General features: G+C 41.2%; 1 protein-coding gene across 4 annotated transcripts in view; it reads left to right on the top strand.

Moving 5' to 3' along the window:
* The window catches only part of LOC148024718 (phosphopantetheine adenylyltransferase-like), an 82,411-nt gene that overhangs the window by 8,090 nt on the left and 49,186 nt on the right, over positions 1-25,135 (top strand). For 2 of the 4 annotated variants that reach the window (XM_087694381.1, XM_087694372.1), the window contains exons 2-3: positions 10,288-10,424; positions 10,536-10,625. The exons of 1 other annotated variant lie outside the window; for it this stretch is intronic. In XM_087694381.1, coding sequence (XP_087550507.1) covers positions 10,419-10,424; positions 10,536-10,625 — 96 coding nt within the window. In that variant the 5' untranslated portion in view covers positions 10,288-10,418. The remainder of the gene's footprint in view (positions 1-10,287; positions 10,425-10,535; positions 10,626-25,135) is intronic. One more of the 4 variants, XM_087694374.1, reaches the window with a different exon arrangement.

Raw genomic sequence — 25,135 nt, 5'->3', positions numbered from 1 at the left:
TGGCAAACTAGTTCCAATGTCATGGAACTAGCTGAAGAGACACTGTTTCAAACTTGGTGGTCAGGTCTATAGTAGTGTGATAATACATGTAAAGGATGGGATTGCGTATTGTGTACACCCCATTTAGTTGATTCAATATCAATTGGGAATCCCCCTTTACTAATAATTGGCGAATACTGCCTCTCTTAGCAATGTTCGGTCCTATTATTAGGGCTTTATATTCTACCATATTGTTAGTGCCATCCTCAGCAATACACAACTGCAATAAAGGGCTGAATGCTTTCAGCCAATAGCAAGGTTGCTGAATTGTAACAGCAAGTACACACTCTTGTACTTCCAAGATGTCCAAGAAGCAGATATTTAGTTGCAAATTCTAGTCTCAAGTACTGATTACAGCATATGCACAAATGAAATCTGATACATTTGCATTAAGGATAGCTCCCACTTCAGTAATACATCACCAAAATTCCCAAATGCAATGACCCAAATGCTGTATTTACGACTATTTCACTGCATAATGAGTATTCAGCAATACATGTACCAAGAGAAGCTGCCCTTTTTCAACATTTGAAGCGTCCAGTACTAAAAAGACTCCCACTCAGCAGTGAATCTACTGCAAATTTTACTATCCAGTCTCAAAACGACTCAAAAAATACATCACCAATGTGAAAAGCCCCAAATTTCTGTAGTGAATCTGCTCCAATTGCATATATACATCTTCCCGGGCATCAAGTATGGGCTAATGTTGCAGAAATTTCACGATTTTTGCAAAAGTTCCAAATTTTAGGGTCCAAGAGTGCACAATTTTGAAGAAATTGGCTCAACCAAGCAAAAATTTCACTTGCATTTGAGAATCCCCAAAATTTCTAAGGCTTGTGTACTCAATATTTGCAATTTATGGTTCAGAAGTCATTGGAATATGTGTTAGGCACCAAATTTTGGGAAAGCCCCAAATTTTAAGGGGGAAACTTGCACAGATTTGGGCTCTATGCTTGCTCACGTGAACACCTGAAAGAGGGGGGAATAAATCAAACCGGGAAAATTTCTGATTTCAATTAAAAAAAACAGGGTGTTGACCTATCCATCGTCCGTGCAGCCCAACACCTTGTCCCCGTCCTGCGTGAGCCTTTCGCCGTGTCGCACGCCTCCAATCCTGTCGCGCAGCAGCAGTCGCCTCCAGTCCCATTAGGGTCGTCAATCCGTTATGCTTGCACCCGACCAGTCGCCTGGCCCATTACGCCTGCACCGTTCGACTATTGATGCCTGTCCCGTTAGCTGCACCTGACCAGTCAATCACCTGATACTTGCTTGTCTACTCCTCAACGGCCTAATAGACTGATTTCTTGCTTGCATGACCCATTGGCTCTGATACCAGTTTGCAGAGTCGAAGCGGAAGTAGATAGTGAAAGAGAGCTGAGAGCAAGTATATTAATCGAGGAGTTCAATGACACAAAGCTGAACAGTGTTTGACAGTGATAGAGTGAGAGTGAGTTGTTGGATAGGTGTGTACCAGTGTGGTATACACAAAGAATAAAAGAAATTATTTATACTTAGGGGTGCGGCACACTTACACCCGTCAGGGTGGGTTCACATGTGTGAAGTAATATATACATGGGAGAGTGCGTAAAGGGCCTTTACACCCAACAGGGTAGCTATCATTTGAAAGACCAGAAGATCATGGTATAGATCTCATCCTAAAAAGCCCTGCTAATAAGCTGCCATACAAAGTGAGTGCAGCAGATTATGAGCCAAGTGATTAGTTATTAGAAAAAGGATTGATTCAACCTAGCTCATCTCCTAACTATTCATTAGTGCTTTTGGTCAAAAAGAAGGATGGCTCATGGCATATATGCATAGACTACGGTGCATTGAACAAGATCATGATCAATAATCGATTGCTAATTCCTAGTACCAATGATGGATAGATTGTTGTGTAGGGGTCAGCTATTTTCAGCCATATTGATTTTAAAAGTGGGTATCATCAGATTTCCATAAGGTCATCAGGTGTACCAAAGATTGCATTCAAGACATCTTTTCGGCTTTATGATTTTCCTTTCAAAATGCTCTTGCCACATTCAATTAGATGATGATAGAATCTTTAGACTGTATACAACATTTGTGGATACATTCTTTGATGACATGATAGTGCATTCAAAGAATGAGGAGGAGTACATGAAGTACTTAGACATAGTATTTAGTGAGCTGTGTGAACATTGGCTAGTGATCAATGACAAGAAAAGTGAGTTCTTTTTGCATGAAATGGAAATTTTGGAGTGTATTATTTCAGCTGATGGGGTACATATTGATCTAGCAAAGGTTCGAGGCAATATGGTCATAGCCACACTTGTGAAATGTGCATGAAGTTCGTAGCTTTTTTGGGCATACGTTCTTACTATAGAAAATATGTTTAGCACTTTGTTGAAATTGCTTCTCCATTGCATGCTTTGCATAAGTAAGGTATTTCGTTTAGATGGACAACGGTGGAGATTTCACCATTTGAAGAGTTGGAGGAAAAGATGATGTCAAATCCAACACTTATATTGCCAAATCTTGGGAAGTCTTTTGTAGTACAGTCTGATGCATGTGGTAACAACATTGGGATTGTTTTAATGCAAGATGGTTATGCAGTAGCCTATGAGAGTTATGTTCTCTATGGTGCAAAGAAGAGTTTGCAAGTTTATGAGAAGGATCCGTTGGTTGTAATTCATACATCGTCGATATGAAAACAATATCTTTTAGTGTGTGATTTTATTATGCAGACGGATCATCAAACATTGCGTTACTTGTTGGCCCAAACAAAGTTATTTGAGAAGCATATGAGATGGACGAATTTTGAAGAACTAAGTCTACAACATGATAAAAGACTATTATGAAAGTACCACAGTGTATATACATGCGATCACTAACTAGGAAAGAAGAGGTGGCATACGGAATGTACCATAACCAAGGATCTGTAGAGGTAAAAATGCATTAGCTTCACTTAAACAATCCCAAAACATGCTTAATTAAGGAAGAAACCTTGTTTATTTAAAAAGAAATGCGTTCCTAGAGTGCTTGTATCCCATAAGTACAAATCCACTTGGGAAGGCCCAAACTTTCCATAAATAGGTATGTTGCCCTCCATTCAACCTTAATCTCGTTTTTGTAGATTTCAAGTATTTCAGCTTGCTGCCCACACCTCGGATGCGGAGGACATCGCGGTCTAAGTTGGCCATTGCTGTCTACAATAGTCTAGTGCCTGTTTTTAGCTTGCCACACACTATTCAGAGTTGATTTCAGAATGTTGACTGCTGCTATTGGTTTTTCCGGCGTTTTTAGTCTTTCTCTCTCCTGTACTATCGTCTGCATTAGATTCAACTTTCCTTGGTACCCTGTCTTAGAGAACCTCTTAATGAAGAGACTCTTTAGATTATTGAAATCATTGCATTCAAATCTTTCCTCTTGGATCCCTCTTCTTGTCACGGTAAGATTAAGTCTGAATAGGTGGGTTATTCTACTAGTAGAGGTAGATGTCATGGCCAAGGCCAAGGCCAAGGTGGTGATTGTGGTCCAAGTTATGGTGTATAATAGAATAGGGGAGAATAGTACTAAGAAAGGGGGAGCCAAACAAGGCAAGTTGTAGGTCTTAACTGACAAAAGTAGAATTTTGGTGATAATATGAAATGTTGGCATTGTGGTGAGAAAGGTCATATTTTTAGTAATTTTTTCAAAAAGAAAATTGAAATTAAAAAAGGAAAAAAGGCAACAAAATTATGCTTCCACTAGCAAAAATAATAATAGTAAAGGGTTGGAGCCCCAACCCGATCATGCACTTGTTCCATATGAGGTTGTTCGCTCATGGAAGGCTAGGAATGCCTATGCTATTGTCGAGCTGATGCAGGGCTTATTGCTTGAGTTTCATTCTCAGCTTCAGGATTTTGACTTAGCGTCAAAGCGATGGGCACACTTGACTGATCGCTATGCAGCTCAGGATAGAACCATGGAATAAATCTTGACCATGAGCTTCAAAACTTCAAAATCTCTGACCGAGATGACTTGAAAGTCAAGTTGACTGAGTATTGGTATCTCCTTGCCGAATTTTCCACTACAGGGACTCCTAAGTCCTCTGACGATCAGGTCATCTTGTTTCTTAACAAGCTGCTGTTAAATACTTCATTTTGGTGCAACAAGTGGTTTCTTCGCCCAATTTACCCACATTCTATGAATTTGAATGTCAGCTATTGTGTTATGCACGACTGTTCGATCAATTTCATATGAATAATCCCTCAGAGGGGGCTCTTATTGTTGATTCTTAGAAGTGGCAGCAAGGGAAGGGTAAACAACATCAAACTTAAAATCGAAATCAAAATTAAAATAAAAAACAAAATTAAGCAAGGGAATCACAAGGAAGCTCCCATTCTAAACTCAAACCGAGGTGGCAAAATATACCTAAGAGGAATAGGTATTGTCAAGATTTTTAAAAGGCTAGCTATTTTGACGATGGGTGTCCATCAAAGGCAAGAGGCATAGCACCAAAACCCTAGTCACAGACCCTTGCCTCTCAGTCGGGCAACCCCCATCAGGGGAGGCAGGGTGATGGCAAGGGGCAGTGGAAAGGTCAGACTCACATTGCCACTAGTTAGCCATCTCAGTCAACAACGTTCTCAACTCCAGAGGGCTTGTCTGACTGGTTTGGTGAGGCCCACATCGTCTCCGTAGAGACATCCGATGATGTGAGTCTCATCCACATATGTGAGTTGCCTCCCGACGAGATTACTTGTCATGAGGACATGTATTTTTGAAACCTCACTTATCATGTGGATTAATTTATAATCACATGATTAAGTAAATGTTGCACACGTGAGGTGTATCTTGGATTAGAGTAAATTCACAAGTCCGAGACCCAAAGAAATCACGGGATGTCAAAGGCAAAAGTTGCTATAAGTTATACCGCACAGGTACTTGGTGGTATGTGGTGTGCCAGTTGTTGGCCTAGGTCATCCATTTGGCCATAAGTGTCAGTTGGTGGCACTAGAGAAGTGGCGTTTAACGGTACCTTATACCAATCTGATGGTCAAAGATGGTGCAGAGACACTCGGGAATGGAAGTTGCCTAGCCAATTTAATTATTGGCCAATCAGATTATTTTTCAAGGCACTGAAATAATCATTAGATTAATTTTCAGTATTTAAAGACTAAAAATTAATATTTAATTATGAAAAATGCTGGAAAAACCATTTGGGAAGGTTGCCACTTGTCAAAAATGCCCATGCAAGACTGAAAAACGTCTTTAGAGGCTAGAGAGAAGCATTTTTATAAATTCAGCCTGCAAGAGAGAGAGAGGAGAGGCTACTGGTCTGATTTGCAGCCATTGGAGGACCTTCTGAGGCAGCCAGGGGCAAAAGAAGACCAATCAACAGCAGGAGACAGCATCTACAGGTTGTTGAGGTATAGCAACAGCAGTAAATGATTGATTTTCTTCTGTTCTTTGCATCTACATGCTGTTGTGGCAGGGCAGCAGCTGCATTTGACTGATTTTTAGTCATTCTTCGCGACAAAACTCTGAATTTTCTCTCTCTACAGCTTTCCCTCTCATCTCCTAGCCATTTCATAGCCTTGCTCCGAAGATCTCAGCATTTGGACCCTTGGAGGTTGAGAAATTTCAGATTTCTTTGCTGTAAACCTTAATATGCAGTAGAAACTAGGGTTTAGCAGCAGTCTTGAGAATCGTGCTAGAAATTGGAAGCTCCAAGACTTGGATTGAACAGGGCTGAAGCTATTTTTAGCCTATTCAAGTGGAGGGACCAGCAAATAATTGAATTTGGGAATTTTCCATCTACAGCAAAGCGGGTGAAGGCCAATTGAGTGCCCGAATCAAGGGGCAAAATAGATTGAAGGCTTGCGGGTCACTTTGGACAGCAAGGGAGTTGAAATACCGAAAGGTACTGGAAGAATCCTATTGTAAATCAACTTTTTCTTCAATAAATCTAAAGAAATACCGGAAGGGGCACCAATTTTGGGGCCAATCGGGTGTGCATTGTCCAAGATCAGTAGGCTATCTGAGGAGGAAGGCTGGTTACATTACCACAAAGACCCACTCGTCACATTTGAGCACATTAGCATATGTTTGGATTGTAGACAGTGGGGCTACGCATCACATGACTCCTATAGAGGATATCTTTTGTACCCAAGCCCTTGTAGTTGGGTAGGTCTGCGTAGGAAACAAGTCCTCGGTCAAGATCCAGGCTCAAGGTTGTGTTAGTTTTGCCACTGATAAGGGTCCGGATTTGGCTTCTCTGGATAATGTATACCATGTCTCTTAGCTTGGGGTGAACGAGGTGACTCTCAGACTGGTTTAGTGATTGCTCGCGGTGAGGCACAACCTAATGGGCTATACTACATGACCCATTTCCTTATCGAGCCAATAGCGGAAGGCCCGGTGTTCCATAGCTTTTAGGCATTTGCTACATTTCGGGAGCCTAAGAACAATGAGTGTCTTTGGCATTTCTGCCTACAGCATCTTGGCTATGACTCTCTTTATGAGTTGTCTCGCCGTGAGATGGTTGAGGGCTTTCCTCGCCTGAAGCTAGCTCGAGATGCTTGTAGAGAATGTCATCTTAGGAAGCAATACTGTATCCCATTTTCTCAGCAGTCTATACATAGAGTTGAGGTGCCTCTTAGATTGATTCACGTTGATCTTTGTGGGTCCACATCCACTGCTGCCTTGAACGACACGTTGTACTTCCTTTTGATAGTGGATGATCATTCGAGATACATGTGGATGTACTTTCTCAAGCATAAGTCTGATACTTTCACATGTTTCTCTACTTGGGTGCTGTTGGTTCATAACCAGATGGGTCGTTGTCTTGGTTGCATAAGGAGTGATAGCGGTGGTGAGTTTATCTTCCACAAGTTTTCTGAGTTTCTTCAGTAGCATGGCATCTCTCGCCAGCTCACATCTACCAACTCCACCTCTCAGAATGGGGTCATAGAGTGTCGGAACTAGACAATTATGGAAATGGCACACTCTTTGTTGTTTCCAGCAGAGCTCCCTAAGCGCCTTTGGGTTTAGGCTGCTAACACTGTGGTGCACATCCTCAACTGGTACTTGACTGTGGCTCTTAGAAGACCTCGTACGAGGCATTCTTTGGCTCTCGGCCTATTATATCCCACTTTAGAGTCTTTGGGTGTCGTGCGTACATACACACGCTTGATGCTAAAATAGGAAAGCTCACTCCTTGAGCCGATCTCCTTATCTTGTCGGATATTTCTCCGAAGCAAAAGCCTACCATTTGTTTGATCCTCGAACGAACAAGGTGATCGTTAGGAGGGACATCATCTTTGATGAGAGGGATATCATGCAGTCTTGTGCACTGGATTTCGATCCGATTCCTCCTACATCATTGGAGATCGTGCCTATTGAGCTTGATCTACTACTCGCTCTTGACGTACTTACAGTTTCTTTATCTCCCAGGCCCCCTCCACGAGACTCGTTACCTTGGTGGTACTAACAAATCATGTGGGATTCGGAGATCTTACCACCGGATTCCACTCCGGAGGGACCTAGAAGATTTTCCCGGCTTGCACCTCAGGCATCATTTGCGTCGTTGTTTACAGCTGATTACATAGCCCATTTTGAGCTGGCTGTATGGCACGAGGCTCTTCAGTACCCTCAAGGGTGAGATGCCATGGAGAAAGAGCTAGAGAGTATTGAGCGAAATGAGACTTGGACATTGGTGGATCGTTCGGGCCACAAGAAAGTCATCGGGACAAAGTGGATTTTAAGGACCAAGCTAAAGGTTTGCCTTGTCATGCAAGGGTTTCGACAGAAGCATGGTATTGATTATGAAGAGATCTTTGCACCTACTATGCGGTTGATATCTTTTCGGTTATTACTCGCATGCTAGCCACTCACGACAGTTGGCCGATATATTAGATGAATGTCAAGAGTGCCTTCCTAAATGGTTATCTGGAGGAGGAAGTCTATGTGGGGCAGCCTCTAGTCCTTCTGCGAATATGAGGGATAAGGTATTTCACTTGCAAAATCTATTTATGGGTTGAAGCAAGCACTACGGTCTTGGTTCCATAGGATGGCCGAGTTCTTTCAGACTCACAGATACCATTCTACCCCTTATGACCTGAACTTATATATTCAATATCTACTACAGAGGGGGTTAGCTATATCCTGCGGTATATTGATGACTTTACTCATCACAGGCTTAGATTCTACTACCATAGCGGAAATCAAGGCAAAGCTCAGTACTACATTTGAGATAATAAACCTAGATTTACTGTCTTACTTCTTGGGGATGGAGATAGTTGGACTTGCGGGTTGTATTTTTGTGTCACAGCAAAAGTACGTACTTTAGCTCGTAGAATAGTTCACTATGGATCAGACACGGCCATCGGCCATGCCTCTCGATCCTATTGTCCACTTGTCGAAGGATACCCTAGGTCAGCCCTTTGATGCACATACCTATAGATTTGTTGTAGGAAAACTTCTTTGGTTAATTCATACTAGGCCAGACTTAGCTTACTTAGTCAACATTCTCAGTTAGTAATTCATAAGACCTAGGATGTCACATTGGATTGCATTTCTTCGTGTGTTGCACTATTTATTGTGTATTTATTCTTATGGCCTCAATTATAGTTCTGTTTATGTTTGCAGGGCTATACTGATTCTAATTAGGTAGGAGATCCTGACACCCGGAATTCCCATGGCGTCTACCTCTTCACTTGGGTACGGCTCCCATTTCTTGGTCCAACTGTAAGTAAGAGACAAGTGGCGACTTCCACGACCGAGACCGAGTATAAGGCTCTTTTCAATGGCACCACCGAGGCCATCTACTTGAGGAGCTTATTGGCGGCCTTTTACTTTCCTTGTGCCTCATCCACCGTTGTCTAGTACAACAACCAAAGTGCTATTGCCCTTGCGGGCAGTTTGATTATCACACCACAGACGTGACATGTGGGAGTTCACTTTTACTTTTTCAGAGAGCAAGTTGAGCTAGGCACTATCCGCCTTGTAGATATTTTGACTAAAGCGGTCAACTGGCCAGTTCTTTAGTACCTTTTACCCAGGATTGGCTTGGGTACACCTACCCTACTTCTTCATATTGATGGGGAAAGGGTGCTTCCCTCTTGCTTTCCCTTTTAGTTTGAGAGAGGACGACTACTTCTCTTGATAGTGACAGTGATGATGCTTACATTTTTTTTCATTCATTTATTCTTTTGTATTGTACTTATGGACATTTGTAACTTCATCAGCACTATCAAGATGACATGATTGTAAAAGGACACTTGGGTAAGTGAATAATTTCTCTGCGAGGGCATTGTCCAAGTGGCACCGTTGCATTGCATTTTGCGTGAGCATGACATCTTGTATCTCCCTTTGTATTATCCCATGCATTGGCATTCTGCTCATGTAAACATGCATCTGTGCGCATTTATCCCTTTTCAATCTTTTGGAGTGGTCGACTTTGGATCCACCATATTCATGGCATTGCACATGGCAATCTCCAAGGTAGTTCTTTCTAGCTTGCTTGCTTGCTTGTTTTGCTTGTCTTGTTTGCTTCACATCTTTGCTATATTTGTGTTACCCACACCTTAGCTATTTTTCTTTTTCACAAACACCCAATAATGGTAGGGATAGTATGCTTGTTTTATGACGGTCTTGGGTTTGATTATACCTTATTACTCTCCCTTTTGGGACATGAATACTCAATAGGAAGAAAACTGGTTTGAAACCCTCACTTAATATTAAATCTTTCAAAATTACAAAGCCCTAAATAAAGAAGAAAAAAAAAGGAAAAAAGTCCATAAGTGAGTCCATCTGCCTTTGTAGGACTTGGTAGCCGCCGGGTAGCTGTTGTGCATTCTTTGTCCGATGCCTTGCCCTCTCTGGGGTAATCACTTGGGCTCCCTTAGTAAGATAATCATCACCTCTGTAGTCTTAGTTGGCCATTGGGCAGTTGACACACACCCTTTGTCCAATACCCTTTGTTTGATGCTTTGGCTCGTTTGGAGTGGGACGCCTTGGGGTAAAAGATAAATACAAAAAAAAAAGGGCTTGGCTGGCCTACTTTTCGTGGCATCGTTGGTGGGCCTGAGAGGAGGTGTTGAGCTAAAAATGCATTAGCTTCACTTAAACAACTCCAAAACATGCTTAATTAAGGAAGAAAACCTTGTTTATTTTAAAAAAAGTGTTCCTAGAGAGTGCCTGTATCCTATAAGCAAAAATCCACTTGGGAGGACCCAAAATTTTTATAAATAGGTATGCCCTCCATTCAACCTTATTTTGTTTTTGCAGATTTCAAGTATTTCAGCTTGCCTCCACACCCCGAACACAGAGGACATCGTGGTCCAAGCTGGCCATTGCTGTCTATAATAGTCTAGTGCTCGTTTCTAGCCTACCACACACTGTTCGAAGTTGACTTCAGCATGCTGGTTGTTGCTTGCTAGTTTTTCCTACGTTTTTAGTCTTTCTCTCTTGTGCACTATTGTCTGCATTAGATTTAATCTTCCTTGGTTGCGTTTGTTGGTGTTTCATATCCGGAGACTGCCTTGCTGCGATTCGGGAACTTTAGAGTACGACATACTCTCCAGCTCATTACCCTTGCTTTGATCCTTGAGATACAAGAGTTTGAGGTACAGTATTCATTCATTGCAGAGTGTGTTTATTGCATGAGCATTGTATATTCAATAGTCATATTATTTCATTCATTCTCTGTGTTCATTGTCTCTGAGTTACCCTAACCCTAATTGTGTTTTTTAATCAGTTTGTGCTTTGTCGTACAATGTTATTTGTGTTTCTATGTTAGGGAATTTCTTCACAGGATGAACGGCTTGGGTGTAGTCTAGTTGTAGAATCACTAGTGTATCCTCATGTCGATCACCTAACACACCAATGAATAATATCATGCCACATCACCAAGGCACGTATTAATGGATGCTAGCTTATGGAGAGCTCGACATCTCAACATATACAAGACTTCTTAGAGCATTTCAAGAGATTATGAACTTGCAAGATATGCAAGAAAGGATGTTTGAATGATTGATTCACCTTATCGTGAAAGGCAGCCAGATTAGAGGCTACATGAGAATTCACTTGGGTTCATTTTGGTACTTCAGTGATATATCTTGGATTTTGCACCCTTACTATTGAGCATAAGGTAGAAGCTACTATATTGGAGTACAACAGGATTATCACTAGCAAGAAGGGGTGAGCAGAGAAATTTTAGGGCTTTTGATCGTGGGAGTCAAATTTGTGCCCGTGGATGCATTTGGAGCAGAAATCGCAGCTAAAATTTGGGGCTTTCTCATGAAATTGATATATTAGCCCATGATACGGCTGTTATTGCTTATGTTGTGCTATAGCACAGATACCTCTGAAAATTGATTTACAGATCTGAAACTTCCGCAAGTACTTGAATTTTCATCGCTGTTTGATACTTGCTTTGTACCTTGGTCATTTGTGTGACAGTTGGGCTCACATTTGTTGACTTTTGAGTCACTTTTGAGTTGTAAATCATGTTTGGTAGCAGTGGTAGTAGCAATCTTTTGTATGTTTTGCATGTTAAGAAGCTTGAGGGTGCACACAACTTTGCTATATGGTAGAAGAAAATGCTGTAATGTCTTGGTGTAGAAGAAACAAGTGAAGCCTTTAAAAACAAAAGGGGTAAAACAAGCAACTGTGGATTCGGATGAGTGGGATGAGTTAGATGAGCTTGCATGCTCTGCCATAGAGCTTTAGTGTTAGACACTTTGCTCTTCAACGTAGAGAAATTCAAATTTGCTTATGATATGTGGCAACTACTTGGAGTTATATGCTTAAAAAATTGCAGCTAGCAAGGTTTATTGGTTGAAAAAATTAATGGATCTTCGTATGAAGGAAGGTATATCCATGCCTGTACATTTGAATGAGTTTAGCTCTATTTTCAGTTAGCTGATTGCTTTGGAATTTCACATTAATAAGGAGTTCAAGCAACCTTTTTGCTATGCACTTTGTGTGAAAGTTGGGGCACTTTTAGGTCAACAATGAGTAATTCTAATGCTATGCTACTATATTTAGATGTGGAGAGCTCTTTACTCATGGAGGATGAAGGGTGTGAGAGTGCGCAATGGCGTGCAAGGTCAAGCATTAGCTAAAGAGCAAAGATGAGCTGAGAGTTAGAGGAAGAGTGAACGCAGAGATAGGTGTACGGATGTGATGGTACACAAAGAATAAAAAAATGTATTTATATGTTAGGGTACATTAAGGGTGTGTTCACACCCGTAAGTCTATTTACACGGAGACGAAGGGAGTTTACTCCCAACAACCTCCCACTTAAAGGCCCGAAGTGGTACCTTTAAGCTAACCAACTCCCACTAAACGAATGCAATGCTCATGTTGAGCCTTTGCAAGAGACTTAGTGAGAACATCTGCAGGGTTATCTTGGGTTTTGACCTTAGTCAGTGTAACAAGACCATCATCCAAGACCTGTCAAATAAAGTGATACTGAACATCTATGTGCTTGGTACGTGCATGGAACATGGCATTCTTAGCTAGATATACTACACTCTGGCTATCACAACCAAGCACTAGTGTACGTGAAGAAAGACCAAAATCCTTGACCAGACGGCTAAGCCAAATAGCTTCCTTAGAAGCTTCTGTGGCTGAAATATATTCAGCCTCTGTAGTACTCAGTGCCACAATTTTCTACAATCTTGAACACCAAGAGATAGCCCCACCATCCAAAGTAAAAACATACCCATTGGTAGATTTCCTAGTGTCAAGATCTCTTGCCAGGTCTAAATCACAAAATCCCTGCAAATCTAGTGTACCTTTCCATAGCATGTACACTTTTCTTGTGTACCTCTCAAGTATCTGAAGATACATTTCACTGCTTCCCAATGTGGCTTGCCAAGGGTTAGACATAAATGTGCTAACAACTCCCACGGCATGAGCAATGTCAGGGCAAGTTGCAACCATGGCATACATCAAAGATCCACAAGCTAATGCATAAGGTATACCCTTAATGGCACTAGCAGTTGCATCATCCTTAGGGCAATCAGCTTTGGTAAGCTTTGTATGTGGCGGTAAAGGCACACCAAGAGGCTTAGCATCAGCCATATTAAACCTGTCAAGTACTTTGCTAATGTACTTGTCTTGTGAGAGAAACAACAAATGCTGCCCTTTGTCTCTTTTAATGCGTATGCCCAAAATGTATTCAGCTACCCCCAAATCTTTCATAGAGAAGGCTGAACTTAGCTGCCTTTTAAGAGCATTCAAAGTACTCTTATGTTGTCTTGCAATCAGCATGTCATCCACATATAAAACCAGCACAATAAGGCTACCATCATCAGCCTTTTTAGTGTATAAGCAGTGATCTGCATGACTGCGTTTAAATCCATGGCTGAGCATAAAGGTATCAAATTTTTTGTACCATTGTCTAGGGGCTTGTTTCAGCCCATATAAGCTGCGTTTCAGCTTACAAACCAAATGCTCTTTTCCTGGAATAGCAAATCCTTCTAGTTGTTTCATGTACAGCTCTTCATCCAAGTCACCATGAAGAAAAGTAGTCTTCACATCCATCTAATCCAACTCTAAATCCAAGGATGCAGTGAGAGCAAACAAAACACGGAGTGTAGTCATTTTCACCCCTGGTGAAAAAACCTCCTGGAAGTCTATGCCTTCCTTTTGTGTATAGTCCTTAGCAACCAGCCGTGCCTTATACTTGAGCTTCGAAGCCATCAATACATTTCACTTTGTAAACCCATTTATTAGGAATAGCTTTCCTATCCTTGGGTAAAGGTACAAGCTCCCATGTGTTATTTGCACATAGAGACTTCATCTCTTCTTGCATAGCAAGCTCCCACTTTCTCTTGCTTTCACATGACTGTGCCTCTTTAAATGTCAGAGGCTCACCCTCATCAGTCAACAAAATGCAATCCAAAGATGGCTGAAACCTTTGTGGCTGCCTTCTGACACATGTAGACCGTCTTACCCAATGATTTGTATTATCAGGCAATGGACCTACATCCTGAGGAATGTGCACACCATCACGAGGTGGCTGATTTTCAGCATTTTCTTGCTGCTGTAATCTGTTTTCAGCATGTTCTTCTTGCTGTCCTATTTCATCCTGTGCATCTATTTGCTGTCCATGATCTTCTGGCTGTAGCACAATAGGTCGTTGCTCATTTTCAGCATCAAAAGGGACAAAATTTTCAGCTAATGGCTGCTGAATGGCTGGCTGTTCATGCTGAAATTTGACCTTCTTTTTGTCAAGATCACCATGTGTAGCATTTTTCAGCAACTTTGCCTCATTAAATACTACACCTCGACTGTGTATTATCTTCCTGTCCTGAGGAAGCCAAACTCTATAACCCATCTCTCCCTCATCTCCATATCCCATGAAGATGCCCTTGATGGATTTCATGTCTAGTTTGGTCCTCTGTTCTACAGGTACATGCACAAAGGCTTCACAGCCAAAGACACGCAAATGGTCATATGAAGCAAGTTTGCCAGACCAAACCTCTTTAGGAATGCCATTTTCCAATGCACGATTGGGAGAGCGATTGCATACATGAATTGCAGTTTTAAGAGCCTCTCCCCAAAATTGCTGCGGGAGATTAGCTGTGGACAGTGTGCATTTGACTCTCTCACAAATTGTGCGGTTAAATCTTTCAGCCACGCCATTTGATGCAGGATTATAAGGGGTTGTCAACTCCCTCTTAATGCCATGCATCTCACAAAATTTGTTAAATTCTTTTGAGACATACTCACCCCCATTATCTGTTCTTATGGCTTTCAACTTAAGCCCTTTTTGTGTAGTAACAAAAGCATGAAATTTTAAAAAAGAATCCAACACTTCTTTTTTGCTCTTAAGTGTATACACCCATGACTTCTACTGAAATTATCAATGAAAGTAACAAAGTACCGTGCACCCCCATACAAATTAATAGGCATAGTGCACACATCAGAGTGTACTAGATCAAGAGCATTAGACTTCTTAACGACACCAGAGTAATAAGGAGACTTCACTTGTTTTCCATATAAGCAATCATTATAAAATTCGAGACCAGAGCCTTTTACATCAAATCTCCCTAAAGAGGAGAGAACTTGAAGGCCTTTCTGGTTCATATAACCAAGTCTTTTGTGCCAAAGCTCCATCTATGAATGGACTTCAGCCACGGCCAAGAACTTGCCAGGTAATGCTTTACAATGCAAGTAATATAAAGTCCCCCTTTTGCTGCCTTTAACAATCAGCATAGAGCCCTTATGGACCTTCCAAGATCCACCACCAAAAGTAGTAAAGTACCCTTTAGCATCAAGCTGCCCAACTGATAGTAGACTCTTCTTTATGCCAGGTACAAATTTGACATCCTGCAAAATCAGCTCTTGGCCATTTTCAAGAGCTAAGTGAATGGTGTCAACACCCTCTATCTCACATGCATAGTTATTACCCAAGTAAACCTTGCCTAGGCAACCTGCAGTATATTCAGAAAATGACTCCAAAGAGGGGGTAACATGAAAAGAAGCACCGCTATCCACTATCCATGATTGTGACAGCCCATCATGAGCTGAAAGTAAGGCATCAATTACCTTCTTTTTGGTGATGTGCATATCACCTGTTGCTGCCATAATATCTGCATCATTACATGAGGCTACGACAAGTATCTCTTCAGTGTTAGGAAGCTCTTCAATGACCACATTGGATGCAACATTTGCCTTTGCAACTTCTTTTGAGGAAGAGCTATCATCATCTTTCTTATCATCTTTCTTTTTCTTACCTTGCTGTTTCTTTCTTTCTTGCTCTTTCTTGAAGTACCGACAATCATGCTTTTTATGCCCTTTACGCCCACACTGATAGCATGTGACATCCTGCTGTTTGCCCTTGCTTTTGCTTCTTCTTTTCCCTTTACTGGCTGCATTACCCTTCTTTTCAGACATGCCTCTTACATGGTAAGCTGAGCCACTGCTTTCACCACTAGACTTTCTTCTGATTTCTTCATTGAGGATTGAACCTCTAACACCATCAAAAGTCAAAGCAGGGTTGTTGCTAAGTGACAACCAAGGATTCCCAACTGTCAGGCAAAGTCATCAATAAGAAAATAGCTTTCAATTTATCATCGAAAGTAGTCAAACCAGAGTCCTGCAAAACTGACTCAAAACCCCTGTGAAAGCACTCTCAGATACTGGCTTAGACTCATCCAATTCCATGTTCACAAGTTTATGCATAAGATGCACTTAATTAACAGGAGTTGTATTTTCATAAGTATCCTTAAGCTTTTTCCATATAGCATAACCTGTATCAAGATTCTTGATGTCTGTAAGTATATCATCAGGCACTGCCATCTTAATGTATGCAATGGCCTTCTTATTAAGTCTAGCCCAATCCACATGTGTCATAGCTATAGGCTTAGTCTCCAAGAGAGCATCTTCACAGTCCTTAAGAAACAAAATGCCTTGCATCCTATCCTTTCACAAGTCAAAGCCATTGCCATCAAACCTCTTGATTTAAAAGAGGGATTTTGTGTCACTGCTGCTAGAAGCATTTGCAGCCATTTTTCAGCAATACACCAGAAATTCAATGCTGCAATTTATGTCAGCAAAAATGAGCTGAATATTCAGCTGATTTCAGCCCAATTTTTCAGCAAATAATAGCAAGATTCAGTCCAAGTACATGTACAGCAGTAGAATGAATGACTTTCAGTAGTATGACTTCAATTTCAGCATACAATAAATGCATACATCACTGCCAGATAACTCCCACTTCAGCAATATCACCATAAATACATCTGCACCAATCCCAGATCTGCAAATGATCACTAAGATTGCTGCAACATGAATAATCAGCAATACATCAACTCAATGGGAGCTGCCTAACATGTGTACTGCATACATATGTGCTCGTATCAACTTATGATACCCCAAAACACCAAGAATTCTTTGCAATTTCTCCAAAATCGCATAAGTGGGAGACAAAAATGCTCAAATCACTTTGCTTATGGCAACAAGATTGCTTCAGAAATATTCCCAAAGTGCATTTCACGCATTAACTTTGCCAAAATCCACAGATTTCAGTAAAATAAAAAAACCAAAATTTCACTGACCAATCTGCCCTGATTGCATTAATACATGTTCCCGAAAGCATAAAACGGGAAAATCTAGCAAAATTTCACAAAATTTTGCAAAAGCCCCAAATTTCTCGAGTGCAATTGTGCACCAATGTCAGCCAATCTGACTCAGCTAATCAAAATATCGCCAATACAGCAAAAGCCCTAAATTTTATGGATCCAACATTGAGAAATTTCACTCGGCTAAGCAAAATTTCAGTAAATTTGGTGAAATCCCCAATTCAAATGCGCATAATGTGTGCAATTTTTGACATAGATGCCTCAATCTTGCATGAGCAGCACTCAATCTGAAAAAGCCCCAAATTTCTGTGCCTAAATCTGCACAAACTTGCAAACTGTGCTTGAGCACGGGAACCCCGGTCAGTGAGCAAGGGGCCTCCTTGCAAAATTAATAAAAAATTGACGTGAATTGCTGATATTGTGACGAAAACGTCAGCTGTTGACCAGCTGCTTGTCCCGCGTGCCCGTTGCCTAACAAATCTGCCTGCGCTTGTCCTCGTGAGCTGTCGCCTACCTGTCGTCTGCTGTCGCCTGCCAGGGAGCTGTTGTTTGCAATCGTCTGCTGTCGCCTGACTATCGTCTGCCTAGGAACTGTTGTCTGCAGTTGTCTGACTTGTGCAGGCTGTCACCTGCCTATTGCCTGTTAACGCAGACCAGAAAACTGACGACCTGACCTGTGGGAGGTGACAGCTTGCTGAAATGTGTCACCTCGATGCGTGCGCAGCCTTTTGCTGAAAAACGACCTGCTGTTTTCTTCACATGCATGAGCTGAAATTGACTCGCCTTGACTTCGGGAAGTGCGCACACCTTCACCGAAGCTCTGATACCAGTTTGAAGGGTGTGAGAGTGCGCAATGGCGTGCAAGGTCAAGCGTTAGCTAAAGAGCAAAGATGAGCTGAGAGTTAGAGGAAGAGTGAACGCAGAGATAGGTGTACTGATGTGATGGTACACAAAGAATAAAAGAATGTATTTATATGTTAGGGTACATTAAGGGTGTGTTCACACCCGTAAGTCTATTGACAAAGGGACTTTACACCCAACAAAGGAGCTCAATAGGCAAAATATTTCAGCAAACAAGTCTTCCAATGTACTGTATATTAGAGGCAAATCCCAACAGAAGGGCAACTCTCACAATAAAGCATGCAGTAAGTCTCGTGGTAAAAATGTGGAGTGACATCATCGTGGCAAGAAAGGGCACTTCAAGTAGGATTGCTTTAAGTGGAAGAAAGAAAATGACAAAGGCAAAAACATTGATGATAACAAAGATGAGAAAAAGAATAGCCAACATGCAAAGAAGAGTAGTGTGAAGATAGAGGAAGTTGATATAGTCAGTCCTGAGAGTGACAGTGGCAATGACATACTCTTTGCTTCTTCTTTTAGTGCACAATCATTGATTGTAAATTTTGATGATGACATGCACACTTGGATTCTTGATTCAAGTGCTTCGTTCCATGTAATACCACGCTGTAAGTGACTTTGACTACAGTGGTGGTAGACGTGGTGTTATCCACTTGGGGGACAATTATGCATGTGACATTGCAAGGATTGGTAGCACACAATTGGCATTTTAGCATGGTTCAATGTTCACTTTGCATAATGTGAGGCATGTATCCTAGCTCAAGAAGAGCTTGATAAGCACAAGGCAGCTAGATGATGAAGGCTGTCATACTACTTTTGGGGATAGCAAATGGAAGATAGGTAAGGGCTATAGGTTTGTTGCTAAAGGCTCTAAAAGTTATACTTTGTATATCATGAGGATATGTATTTTTGAAACCTCACTTAATATGTGGATTAATTTTTAATCACATGGTTAAGTAAATGTCGCACATGTGATGTGTAACTAGGATTAGAGTAAATTTATGAGCCCGGGACCCGAGAAATCATGGGATGTTAAAGGCAAAAGTTACTATAAGTTATGCCGCACAAGTACTTGGTGGTACCTGGTGCCAATTGTTGGCCTAGGTCGTCCATTTGGCCATAAGTGTCGGTTGGTGACAAGTGGCATTTAATAGTACCTAACGCCAATCTGATGTTTAAAGATGGCATAGAAACACTCGAGAATGGAAGTTGCCTAGCCAATTTAATTATGGGCTAGTCAGATTATTTTTCAAGGCATTGAAATAATTATTAGATTCATTTTCAGTATTTAAAGGCTGAAAATTAATATTTAATTATGAAAAATACTGGAAAAACCATTTGGGAATGTTGTCACTTGTCAAAAATGCCCATGCAAGACTAAAAACGTCTTTAGAGGTTGGAGAGAGGCATTTTTATAAATTCAACCTGCAAGAGAGAGAGAGAAAGGGGAGGCTACTGGTCTGATTTGCAGCCATTGGAGGATGTTTTGAGACAGCCAAGGACAAGAGAAGACCAATCAACAGCAGGTGACAACATCTACAGGCTGTTGAGATGGGGTAGCAGCAGTAAATGACTTATTTTCTTCAGTTCTTTGCATCTACATGTTGTTGTGGCAGGGCAGCAGTTGCAGTTGACTGATGTTTAGTCATTATTCATGACAAAACTCTTAATTTTCTCTCTCTACATCTTTCTCTCTCATCTCCTAGCCATTTCGCAGCCTTGCTCCAAAGATCTCAACATTTGGATCCTTGGAGGTTGAGAAATTGCAAATTTCTTTGTTGTAATTCCTAATTTGCAGCAGAAATTAGGGTTTAGTAGCAGCCTTGGGAAGCATGCCAGAAATTGGAAGCTCCAAGGCTTGGATTTAATAGGGCTGAAGGTGAATTTAAGCTAAATTCAGGTGGAGGACTAGCCAACCATTGAATTTGGGGCATTTCCATCGTCCATGAAGTGGGTGAAGGCCAATTAAGTGCCCGAATCAAGGGGCAAAATAGATTGAAGACTTGTTGGTTACTTTGGACAGCAAGGGGAGTTGAAATACCGAAAGGGATTGGGAGAATCCCATTGTAAATCAACTTCTTCTTTAATAAAGCTAAAGAAATACCGAAAGGGGCGCCAATTTTGGGGCCAATCGGGTGTGCATTGTCCAAGATCAGCAGGTAAATTTGTATTTTTGGATTTGCATTAATTGTTTGCTGTTGTAATTAAGTTGTAATCAGGGTTTTACCACCCATCCACGGAAGGAAGGCTGGTTTCATGGTTCCATTGCCGGGATACCATCAGATCCTTTGAATTGGTGGGCCCATGGCACATTGCAACTTGGGACTATTGCATTATTGTTGAAATTATTCTCAGCAGTGAATTACAGCAAGCATGTCTTCACATGGTGATACGGCATTAAGTGGAGAGGATACATCACTCCTTGGTCAATCACATGGTGGAAGGGTAAATGCAATGATTGATGTTGGGCATGGTTCTGAGCATAGACAGCATGTTGAAAATGTGGGAAATGACCCAAATGTTCGCAGTTCAATGCATTAAGAGGGTGATGACCAGCAAGGGTTGAAGAATTTGATGATAGCTTTAAGGATCAAATGCGTACAGCAACAAATCTTTTTGTTGAATTGGCAAAGGATCCCCAGTTTACTCGATTCTTGAATGCCCCAAAGAAGGACAGCAAAGGCAAAGAGAAGAAGACACCTTCTACAGCATCGGGACAACGACAAGAACCGAAGGAAATGCTTAAGCCTTCTTTAGAAGAGCCCAAAATGCCTGATGAGCACAAACAATTGGTAGCCGTGGGGCAGCAAGTGCAAATGCATGGCCAACTTGGTAGTGCCAATACATAGGAACATGGGCAGCAATGCAATTATGCATATGCAAGCATGGGACAGCAAGGATACTTTGGTGGTGGTACCATTTTTCATGCTATGGTTGGACATGCATTGCATATGGGAATGTATGGCACAAATCCCTATAGTATGCAGCAGCCAATGCATGGCTCACAATACCCAATGTATCTGGGTAATGCAAGTGGAATGCCTAATCCCATGTATGGCAACATAAGTATGATGCTTGGGGCACAAAGCGGGCCATATGGATATGTATCAGCACCCCTAGGGATTGTTGGAGCATAAGGATTTGGTGCTGGTCATGCAGGTGCTTCACATAGTGCTGGTTTTCATGCAAATACAGCAAATGTACCCTTTTTGCAGCAGCCCATTTATGATAACTTGACTCCCATAGGTCCATTGAAGGACTATGATAAAGGAGGAAAAAGTGTGAAGTTTAAGCCTTTTACTGGTGCACAAGATAGGTTGAAAGCACTTGTTTTTATTTAGTAGTTTGATACAGCCTATTTTGGAGGCAACTTCACAGAGGCATCTAAGATACGCAAGGCAGCCACATTTTTTATGGGAAATGCATTGTAGTGGTAGTCTACACTCCTTATTCAAGGGAAGTCACCCACCACTTGGGTCCAATTCAAGCAAATGTTTGCTTCAAATTGGTTGACAAGTACCTTTGAAGTAGACATTATGACAGCTTGGAATTAGTTGATTCCAAAGATTGCAAGATCTTGGATCAGTACAATAAGAAGTTTTGGGATGCATTGTTGCCAGTTACTTCTTATCGCATAGAACCCCTCCATGAGCAGGTGGAGAAGTATGTTTGTGGTTTGGCAAAGGAATCAAGGATTTTTTGCGTAAGTCCACTGTTTCCAACATGTCTCAGCTTATAAAAACTGCTACTACAGCTGACACATTGTTGCGTCTTAGGATGTAGGATTCCACGACGATGATGCCAAGTCACATGTCAAGGAGGCAAAGGTTGAGAAAAAGGAAAAATCTGAAAATAAACCTGAAAATCGAGGCAGATCTGAAAAATAGGGCTGGAAAGAGGAACAGATCACAAAGAAAGAGTGAAAAAAGTGATGCACTGTCACGTAAACCTCAGTTGTCGGCTATCAGTATGGTTTATCACACTGAGTTGGATGCTATGAAAGAGTAATATGTTACTGTTTCGAACTTTGCTAATGTTTATGATCAGCTTTGCAATGGCCAAAGGCATGGACACTTTGTGTAAGAGATGGATTTCTGATGATGCATGGACGAGTGTGTGTCACAAAGCAGTTAAGGCCTAGAGTTATCACTGAAAGTCATGCTCCTTTGTAAGCAGGACATAGAGGTATTGATGCCATAGTCAAGGCAGTGGAGCATTTATTTTATTGGCTAGCTCTGAGGTATGATGTAGAACAATTTGTTAAGACATGCATCGTATGCCAGAAGGTAAAGCATGATAGGCAAAAGATGCTGGGTTTGTTGCAGCCCTTGCCTATTCCAGATAGGCCTTGGTAGAGCATTGCAATGGACTTTATTTTTTAGCTTTCTAAGATACCTACAGGGAATGATGGGATATGGACTATCATTTGTAGGTTTAGCAAACAAGCGCATTTCATTCCGGTGAGACAAAAATAAAAACTGATCATATGGCACGATTATTTTTGCAACATATCTTTAAGTATCATGGTATGCCAAAGTTGATCATTAGTGATTGAGACCCTCGGATGACCAGTTTATTTTGGAAGGGCTTGTTTAAGAATATGGGTACCATGATGAAATTCTTATCATCCTTCCATCCACAAACAAATGGTCAGTCTGAGGAAGCAAATTCCACAGTGTTAGATCTTTTGAGATGCTATGTTTTAGACCACAAGACACAGTGGGAGCAGTATTGGCCCTTGGTTGAGTTTACTTACAACAACACAGTGCATAGTTCTATGGGCAAAGCTCCATTTGAGGTGGTAGAGGATGGTAAGAAAGTACCCTCTATTTTGCATATAAAAGATATGATCTTTGAGTTTGATCGCTATGTGGAAAGCATGGATGTAGCTTATTAGAAGGTTAAGTATGCACTTCAAAGATCACAGGATAAGCAAAAGAGGGCAGTTGATCGCCACAGATATACTTTGCAGTTTGCAGAGGGTGATTATGTATTGTTGTGTTTTGAAAGGGGAAGGCTGAAAAAGATAAAAGGAAGAGAAAGATTGTATCCAAAGTTGAGTATGATATGGGTCCTTCCAGGGGTTGGAGAAGATCAACGATGTGGCATATCGATTGAAATTACCTCCACATTGGCGGATACACAATGCCTTTCATGTCAGTTTGTTGAGGCCTTTTCATGATGATGTGCCGGAGGATATGTTTGCTGAAATTTAGCTTGAGGTTGAGGAGCTAGATGAGATTTTGGTACTTGAGCAAATTTTGGCACATAAGGAAAGAAAGGTCAAAGGTAAAGTTTTCAAGAGATACTTGGTGAAATTTGAGAATTGTTCACCAATGGATGCCAAATGGATGGAAGAGGACGAGTTGGCAAACCATCCTCAGTTGTTGCAGCTTTACCTAGATACCTTTCAATTAGAGCCGACTTTAGTTCGGGCTCCGTTAGGTTCAGCAGAGCAAAGGTCCAGAGTATTGTCTAATTGCTCAAGGGGGAGGTAGCACTTCCACTCCTCCAGTTATAGACAACTCTCGTATGTAGTGGATCTTAGATGTATTCAGCATACATTTAGGGTACTGTAGCTGAACAGTATGTTTGCTAGGAGATTACTATTTAGTGTATGTCCGATGACTCAGAAGAAGACTCAAGCCAGAAGAAAACAGTCAGGATGGGTGGGCAAGAGTCCCCCGTTTCACCTCCCAGCCTTGCCTAGTTCATTGCTGGCCAGACTCATCGTGATCCGATTGCTAGCCGTTACCTTGGTGAGTCCTACTATTCTTGGACTCTCTTAAATGCTAGGCTCCCCTAAACCCCGTTCGGGCGCCCAAGACCCTGGACGGTCATTCTCGTACATGTTTCCCTTAATTTACCTTATAATGTAACATTTCCTTCCCCTTAAGAATCGGTTTCATCCTCGAAAACAATACTTGGAAGGTCGAACTGTAAATTGGGAAACCTTTTCTTTAAAGTACTTACTCGCTCCCATGTTGAGCTTTCTTTTGAACAATCTTTCCACTTAACCAAACATTCTTGATAAATAGTATTCCTTGTTCGTCTATTACGAACATTTAATATTCTTTCTGGTTCATGTGGATTAGATTGGTCATTTAATAGCTTCTCAATGTTATCATTTAAGATTAGATTATTCAAATCACCCAGCTTCTTCCTTAGCTTACTAACATGAAAAACTGGATGTATTTTACTACCAACAGGTAGTTGGAGCTTGTAAGCCAGTTCTCCCACTTTTTTAAGTATTATGACAGGACCACAATACCTTGGTGAAAGCTTTGGACATTGTCCCTTTTTCATAGTTTTAGTTTGTTTAGGCACCTTAAGATAGACCAATTCTCCTTCTTTAAAGGAGATGTCTCTTCGGTGAGGATCTGCATATGCTCTAGCTCGATTTTGAGCCTTTTTAATATTTTCTTGAGCAAATTTTAACCTACTATTCATATCCTCCAAAAAGTCTTTAGCTGCCTGAACCTTTTCCTTATGCAGTCCTACTGCAAAAGGAGCTCTGGGCTGAAACCCATACATTAACATAAATGGACTATATCCAGTGGAAGAGTGCTTGGCACTGTTATATGCAAACTCTGCTATCGGTAAATACTCTTCCCAATTAGTTTGCCTTTTACTTACATATGCCCTAAGCATATCTTCAAGAATTTGGTTAACCCTTTCAGTTTGCCCATCTGTTTGTGGATGATCCGCCGTACTCATGCTAAGTTTAGTATCCAATTTCCTAAATACCGCACGCCAAAATTGGCTATTAAATTTTCTATCCCGATCAGAAACTATATTTGTTGGAAGGCCATACAATCGGTATATGTTCTCTACGAACAATCTAGCCAATTCTGGTGTTTTAACATCAGTTGAAGATGGAATGAACCTAGCCATTTTGGTTAACCTATCCACAATCACCCACACAGAGTCGTGCCCCCTCAGTGTTCTAGGTAAAGCAACAATAAAGTCCATGGAGATACTCTCCCATTTTCTCGAAGGAATCTCTAGTGGATGGAGAAGTCCTCCCATTTTCAATCTTTCAGCTTTATTAACCTGGCATTTATTACATTGACCACATAGTCAAGGACGTCCTTATTCATTCCAGGCCAATAGAACTGCCTTTTAATAAGACTATAAGTCTTATTAACTTGTGGATGTCCCGCGCTAGGGGTATCATGACA

The sequence above is a fragment of the Lygodium microphyllum genome, chromosome 15 (genome assembly GCF_053477565.2).
Source record: "Lygodium microphyllum isolate KBCC chromosome 15, Lygodium_microphyllum_v1.1.10, whole genome shotgun sequence".
Classification (NCBI taxonomy): Eukaryota; Viridiplantae; Streptophyta; class Polypodiopsida; order Schizaeales; family Lygodiaceae; genus Lygodium; species Lygodium microphyllum.
Note: the sequence above shows the minus strand (reverse complement) of the source record. Positions and strands in the feature narration are given on the sequence as shown.